Source organism: Electrophorus electricus, chromosome 24 (genome assembly GCF_013358815.1).
Source record: "Electrophorus electricus isolate fEleEle1 chromosome 24, fEleEle1.pri, whole genome shotgun sequence".
NCBI lineage: Eukaryota > Metazoa > Chordata > Actinopteri > Gymnotiformes > Gymnotidae > Electrophorus > Electrophorus electricus.
In genome coordinates, this window is record NC_049558.1 from 7,330,001 (window position 1) to 7,337,500 (window position 7,500).

Sequence of the window (7,500 nt, forward strand, 5' to 3'; positions counted from 1 at the left end):
TTTGACCTTTAAACAATAAGTCCTAGATTTTAAGCAAAGCACAATACCTGGAACATGAAGTGTATTTGCAAGGGTGTTTGGCTTATTTAACTCTTATTTGTGTCCACCCTGCAAATATTGAAAGCTGTGCGATTTGTAAAAGTTAAAAAAATCAGGCCGATCGCGGTGAAAACTGAAAGGCCTGATCAGAGTGTTGTGATCAGAGTGTTGTGATCAGAGTGTTGTGATCAGTGTTGTGATCAGAGTGTTGTGATCAGAGTGTTGCGATCAGAGTGCTGTGATCACAGTGTTGTGATCACAGTGTTGTGATCAGAGTGTTGTGATCAGAGTGTTGTGATCACAGTGTTGTGATCAGAGTGTTGTGATCACAGTGTTGTGATCAGTGTTGTGTCATACATGTGCCTAAAGTCCTATGCTGTTCTGACTCACTGTTGCTAACTTCTGTCAATTTAAGGAAGGAAATTCAAGGCCTGTGATTGTATGCAAAGTAGAAAATTGTACACCGTAGAGCCTTAGCAGTCAACTGAGCAGTCAGAAATATTCTATCATTGCAGGCAGCATCAGACTCTCATTACACGTACATCTGATTCTCATTACACGTACATCAGACTCTCATTACATGTTTGTCTGTAAATTTCAGTGTTGGTGTGAACTATGTTTCATGAATTTTGTCCATGTAGGTATGAAAACACAAGGCGTGTGATTATATGCAAAATATGTAACTCTCCTGTACAGCTTCTCTGTGACTGATTTCACTCAAACTTTGCTGTTTACCTCAGAATATTAGATTGAATAGATCTGTCCATTCTAGTCAAAATCATACAAACTGTGATAGAATTTCAGCGAGCTGACTCAGAAATATTATACTGGATCCAATTTGATCAATGTGTTGCAGTCACATACAGTAAAAAAGGAACATTTCTTTGATAATTATTTAGTTTCAGACTGACAATTTTTACCTTATTTGATGTGACTTGGACTAGTCTGAAAAGTGTGCAGTCAATGAATGCAAAATACATTTTTGAAAAGTTGTCATAATTGCAAAGTTGTTATGACTCCTGCAAAGAATCATTTAATCCACTCCAGTTATGTACCTAAGTATGGAACATAGTGTTATAGTCGTAAGTTCCTAAATATGCAGGAGATATACTTGGATTTCTTGAATAGTGCCCCTTAATGGCCAAATGTTTTGAAACTTTACAGAATCGCAAAGAGTCTTTAAGGATCCATAGCATTTAAGTTTCATCGTGACTGGTGTTCTGAAAGATGATTGGCCAATTGTGATCGCGATTTTTAAAATATTTTTTAGTCCTTCATTTAGCTTGTATGTTACAGCTCAGTGATGCAGGTTGGAAAGTTTGAGGACGTTGGGATGCTGAGATATCATCTCCTAGGGTTTCTAGCACCCCCTATTGACTGATATTTGCCAAACTCAACTATCTTGGACTTGAAATGTGTTTTAAAAGAGCTGCGACTCAGGCACCAGGTGACCTGACCTACGCTTAGCTATCTCCTCAGACCTCGGTGGTAGAAGGGGGTGCTGGTGGTGATGCCCACCGAGTTTCACGCGAATTGGACCTGGCCCAGCCGAGATACGATGGAAAAATGCATTACTCGCCCGGGTGGCACATCCAAGCTCTCGACCCTCCCGAAGTGTACGACCAGGGTGCACCCTAGCGGGCATGGTGAGCCGCCAGCACCCTACCCCCGGAGGTCATGTTGGCACAGGGTTTTGCTTTATCGGTTAATATCTCTGGGCTCCTTTGGAGTAGAACGACAGTTGCGGGCTCGTTGGAAAGGTCTGGATCTCGGGTTTAAGCCTGTCCAAGCAAGACGTTTCGTTGGAACTGGATGAAGCACTAATGAGTTTTAAATCGTTATGCAAAATATGCCAACTTCCTGAAGGATTGTTATTGTTTTCAATTTTCTAAATGTTTTTGATCATTACTGAGGTTCTCACTCTTGTGAATATGCTGATGTCAGGATTGTGATTATAGGGTGATCAACCTAGTGAAAAACTACTTTGCAAGAGTAGGTTTCATTATGCAAATTAGCTAAATAAAGAAATAATTTTTTAAAAATCAGAGTGGGTGGAGCTTAATGTTCAGTTGGACCGTTTTTTGGTTTCCTTGAGCCAAGGAATGGTCTAGAAGTGGAATTTCTTTCTACCCGTTACTGTGTGAGAGAAAATCACAAAAACATAACAGGTTGCTACAGCGCCCCCACCAGGCCAATGAAGGTCCCTTTACTTGGCTGTCAGTTCACACATGCTGCCCCAGGCTCCAGTCAATGAAAATGATGAGAACATGAAAAAGATCTGAGCAACAATTACAACACTATGTGCTTGAACTCTAATAAATACGTGATCTTGTGTGTGCATGTGTAACGCAGGTGCACGTGTACTCTGTGTGTGTGTGTGTGCGCGTGTGGTCCGTCTACCTCGTGGTCTATGTGAAGTTTATGGTCTTTCCATGCCTGCAGTGACTTGTAGAGTCCCACATCACATTTAACTGTGTCATTGGCTAAGATGGAACACCTGCAAATATAAAGACAGCACTTAAACCTGGACATAGACACACACCAAAAACATACATCCACATGTCCCATGCACAAACTTAAACATGGACATAGATACACCAAAAACACAAGTCCCATGCACACGCTCCATGCAAACAACTTTCATTCTGTAAATGTTACTGCATACTTCAATATGGTTTAACTGTCTGTTTGTCTCTCATAAATGTCTCGCTCTCACGCACACCTGTGGGTGACTTTAATAGATGAGGGCACTGTCAGGCTGTTGCTGGCTTGGGGCTCAGTCATTGGTCCCAACCCACTGAACCCCTCCTCTTCCTGCTGGGCGTGGCTCAGGTTCCTGCTGTTGACTGGCCGATAGCCGTTCTCCAGATCCACTGCGTACAAACTTCCGCCCACCTTCCAAGTTACAGCGCGCGCGTACCGGTTCCTCGAGTAACTCTTCAGCGCCTTCAGTTCTGTCCAACACGAAAGAATGGGCAACATTACACTTTGTACACTAGATGGCACTCCAGCATTAGTAGAACGGTCAATGTAAGCAACAGGAGGCTGGAGAGAAAGGAAGACCCTTCTGAATTTCATTTGTTTTGTGTAATCTGTGTCGCGGACCTCTGTGCGTGCATGCAAAGGGCACGCGTGTGCATTTGTATTCACGTGCATGCAGCCAGAGTACCGAACCGGATAACTGCTTGGACTCTGTGTCTGCTTTCCACATACTTTTCTTGGACATCAGTTTCTTCTTCTTCTTCAGGGCGCTAAGCCTGTAGTTACTGAAGTCGCAGTCGCAACCGTCAGGCTCCGTGTTGGCACTGGCTCGCGCGCTAGCGCTCCGCTGGAAGAGCCGGGACTTCACGCTGGGCACGCGCTCCCCCGTCGCTGAAGAGATGCTGGCCATGCCTTTGCACTTATACAGCCTCAGCTTCCCTGCGGAGTCCTCCACACACTGCCACTTCTGCAGACAGGGAGAGAATGAGACTTACACGCGGGGCTTGGCTTGTTTACACCAGCGCGCGTGCAATATAGTAAAACCCAAAGAAACTTCCTCAGCTAAAAAGGCGCACGCGTATACATTTGCTGCACGCGTTTTCCTCACTAATGAGCCATGTTTATCTCGCACCCTTTTGCACGCGGAGTGCAGGTGAAACCCCGAGTGCACGCGTGTAGTGGGCGCTCGCGCATTCGCGTCGATTAAGCGGTGAAAATGACCTCGCGCCGTCACCTGTAATTACCCTGCGATGTCAAATCCTCCTCGTTAACGAGGTACTCCTCTCTTCATTTAACGCACAGGCGCTTGGTTCCTGTCAGGTCATTAAGAGCGAGCATTCAGTCACTCCACACAAAGCTAACGACGTGGCATGAGTGTTGGGAGGCTGCTGCACCAAACCTTAAAGGTGCATTCAATCACTCCACACAAAGCTAACGACGTGGCATGAGTGTTGGGAGGCTGCTGCACCAAACCTGCTTAAAGGTGCATTCAATCACTCCACACAAAGCTAACGACGTGGCATGAGTGTTGGGAGACTGCTGCACCAAACCTGCTTAAAGGTGCATTCAGTCACTCCATTCATTTACTCCACACAAAGCTAAAGGAGTAGCTCTGGCCCTCGATATGATACGAGATTAAATATGATTAAAATCTCTCGCTACTTCAAAGTGCATTCACATTAATAGGAAATCATTGCTCAGTTTTTATTGCAAACATATTGAAAGGAAACTTATTACATAAAAATGCACATACTATATGAAGGTAAAATGAGAAAAATTTGGATTTAAAATCGTGTGTATATGTTTTTTTTTTTGCTTCCCACAAGAAAACAAAAATAATTAGAACATAATTTAGCATTTAAAATCACACTTTCAAAACTTGACTATGGACAAAACAATGTGCCTTATTTCCAGTGTTTTAATGTTGAGATGCAAAATAAATGTATGCAGGCATAATTACATGTGATATATTTGTTAGGCTGGTTTTAAACCATTAATTAAAATTAATTGACACTAACCTTATGGTAAAAACACATTTAAGGATATTAAACATTTAAGGAAATTAAAGGATATTTCAGTTATTAAACTCAGAATCCATACAATTATGTTCTTATATTTAATCTAAAATGAAGAACAACATTCAAATTGCTTATTTTCCAGTTAATTAAGAAAATAATAACTTTTTTGTTGTTTTTGTTTTTTTTGCTTGCTTATTTGCATGTTTTTTGTTTGGTTTTTGTTTTGACCAAGAAAATGAGAACTGATGGTTGTGTCATAGAGAGACAAAATAATCAAAGTCACTATCATGTTATTAAAAATGTAAAATAGCGCTAGTTTGCAACAGTACATCCCATCCCTTCCGAATACAGAGTATGTCTGAGTTCAGCGGCCAGCCCAAGGTTACAGATGCACAACCATGTAATACCATACTGACTTTGCTTAAAATAACAGTTAGTATTGGTTTGGTATTTTGTTTCTAGACCTGCCCAAATTTGATGCGGTATTGTCCATATTTATTTGTAATAATAATAATAAGAAATAGCAGTATAAATGCCAGCTGTTCGGCTGCAGCAGAAATTTTAAACGCTGATTACAAGTCTTTACAAGAAAGAAAATCATTCTAAGAAATTGGGGGGGGGGGGGGGGGGGGGGATAATACTGGTTAAGAACAAAAACTGATTTCTGAGAGCTGACGTCTGGCAGAAAAGACAAAGAGAATTCAAAGGAGACCAAGGGCCAGAGGAGAGGACAGGATGACAGGAGACGGGAAGATAAGAGCGACGAGATGGAGGAGGAGGGAGTGAGAGTGATTCACTGGGTGAGAGAGAGAGAGAGAGAGAGAGAGAGAGAGAGAGACCTCTGGAGGACGAACATGGTCAGCATCCTCCCAGAAAGAACGGAAGAGCTGTATGAGCTCAGGTGTGACTGAGCTGACAGCTCCAGGCTGTCTACCACTGCACCTTCATTAGCCATCAGAGCGAGTGTGTGTGTGTGTGTGTGTGCGCGCTTCTGTTAGAGAGAGACAAAACCCTATAAGTGCTTCTTCTCTCACACGCCTGCACCTATTAAAATCTCTAAACACGGAACCTACTTGTGTTTGGTTTGCGTTTTAATTTTTTTGTACGTGCATACTGAATGAGCCCCCAGCGTCTGCTGCCCAAGGCTGAGCTTTCAGAGATGCTCCTGTGGCCCCCGTACATTCGCACGAATCCCCCTGTCCCATCTCTGTGTGTGTTAGTGCGAAGGCGTGTGCTTCTGCATACCTGCCCCGTCTGCTCACAGGGCGTCTGGTACTCTGCGCGCTGACACAGGTCCTTGACACGCTGGTACTTGGGAAGATGGTTTTCCTCCTGAGCCACCTCCTTTCCATCATGCACCACTTTGTGGAGCAGTTTCCTGCCAGGGAGGAAGATGAGTAAGAACTTCCCCTTCTGACCATTTGACCATTCGAAAATGGAAAGAAATTCCTCTCGTGTTCGGCATTCAGCAAGCCCACGCCCACAACGACTCACCCTCTCTCCACCAGGAAGGAGTCCCTCCACACTTTCCCCTTCTTGTTGGACTGGAACCTGAGATTAGCACAGAGGGAAGAAGATCGATCAGGCCCTGCGCAGTGGGGCTGTAACAGCCCCGTCTATGCTCGCCGGCCAAACAAGACCCCTCCCACGCTTAAAGCAATGACTGACGTGCGATGGTTTCGGGCCCCAGATTGAAAAGGAGCGGCGGGATCCCCCTCCTGTCCCCCGTGGGCCTGCTGCGCTCGGCAGCGGAAATCGAAACGGTGTTTCAAGATGGGTTCTTTTTTTTTCTTTTTTTTGCTGTTGTTGTTTTCTGTTCCCCGTTCTTCCATTTCTCAGCCCTCTTGGGCGCCCGCTAATGAAAAAGGAAGAGGGATGGAATGGAGGAGTGTAAGCGAAATAACCCAGCCTCCTCTGCGGCTCCCCACCTCGGCCGGAGTTATGAGCTATCGACCCGCGCGCCTCCCGTCTCCCCCTCGGATCGCCGCTGCAGGGGTGGGGTGGGGTGTAGATGAACCTTAGCGTGGACCACTTTAGCGTCCCTGCCTACCAGCCGTGAGCTGGGTGCCAAGCACCCCGTGCTGAGGGGCTGCTGTAGCTTTTTTCTGTCTAGTTCTCAGTTTTATTACTGCTCCAGATCTGTTCATGCACTTAGGTCTCCATGGGAAGTGGTATAGCCTGGTTTTACTCACTATAAGGGTGCCACGTGTGGATGCAAACATATTCCACGTAACTGGCACGTAACTAGCCCTTCAAATGCTCGAGAAAGTTACCAACAGCAGTGCTGTCAAAGAATGATAGGATTGTTCTTTGTGATCGGTGGCTTTGCGGATAGCACGTTTGATTCTCGGCGCTAGGGTCTTTGATGCGAGTCCCTATCTGGGCGGAGTTTCCATGTTCTCCCTGTGTCTGTGTGGGTTTGTTCTGGGCTCTCAGGTTTCCTCCCACCATCCAAAAACATGGAGATTAGGTTGACTGGATACTCTAAATTGTCCTGTATAAATGTGAATTGTGTATGTATGTGTATATATTTATATAATATATATATATATTGCTCTGTCCTGGTCTTCACCTCCTGCACCCCTGCACCCGTTGCAGGACCCCAGGGGTCTGTGGTTTCCGAATGAGGCCACACTGTGCGCAAATTGTGTGCTGCTTCTCAGCGATGTGCACAGTGATGTGCGAAGTGTCCTTGGGTTCCAGAAAGGTGCTACATATATTTGACTAATAGTTCTATTCTGAAATCACAACTTTTCCACATGGATGTTTTAGGGCCAAAAAGCTTCATCGATATGTGCGTGTGTGTGCTCATGATAAGGAGCCTTGCTTTAGAAAATCCTGCATGACGAGTTTTCCAGAAGGTCCCGCCAAGGTGCGCCATACCTGTTCATGAGCCTGTCCGTGTCGAGCACTTTCAGGATGGACTTGCCGTCCATGTCCGGCGGCACGTCCATCCCGGCGA

General features: G+C 44.9%; 1 protein-coding gene across 9 annotated transcripts in view; it reads right to left on the reverse strand.

Moving 5' to 3' along the window:
• The window catches only part of sulf2b (sulfatase 2b), a 126,458-nt gene that overhangs the window by 7,075 nt on the left and 111,883 nt on the right, over positions 1-7,500 (reverse strand). For all 9 annotated transcript variants that reach the window (XM_027024121.2, XM_035522486.1, XM_027024119.2 and 6 more), the window contains 6 exons: positions 7,422-7,500; positions 6,033-6,089; positions 5,784-5,916; positions 3,253-3,487; positions 2,762-2,993; positions 2,440-2,536 (listed from right to left, as the gene is read on the reverse strand). The exon at positions 7,422-7,500 is cut by the window's right edge and continues 50 nt beyond it. In XM_027024121.2, coding sequence (XP_026879922.2) covers positions 2,440-2,536; positions 2,762-2,993; positions 3,253-3,487; positions 5,784-5,916; positions 6,033-6,089; positions 7,422-7,500 — 833 coding nt within the window. The remainder of the gene's footprint in view (positions 1-2,439; positions 2,537-2,761; positions 2,994-3,252; positions 3,488-5,783; positions 5,917-6,032; positions 6,090-7,421) is intronic.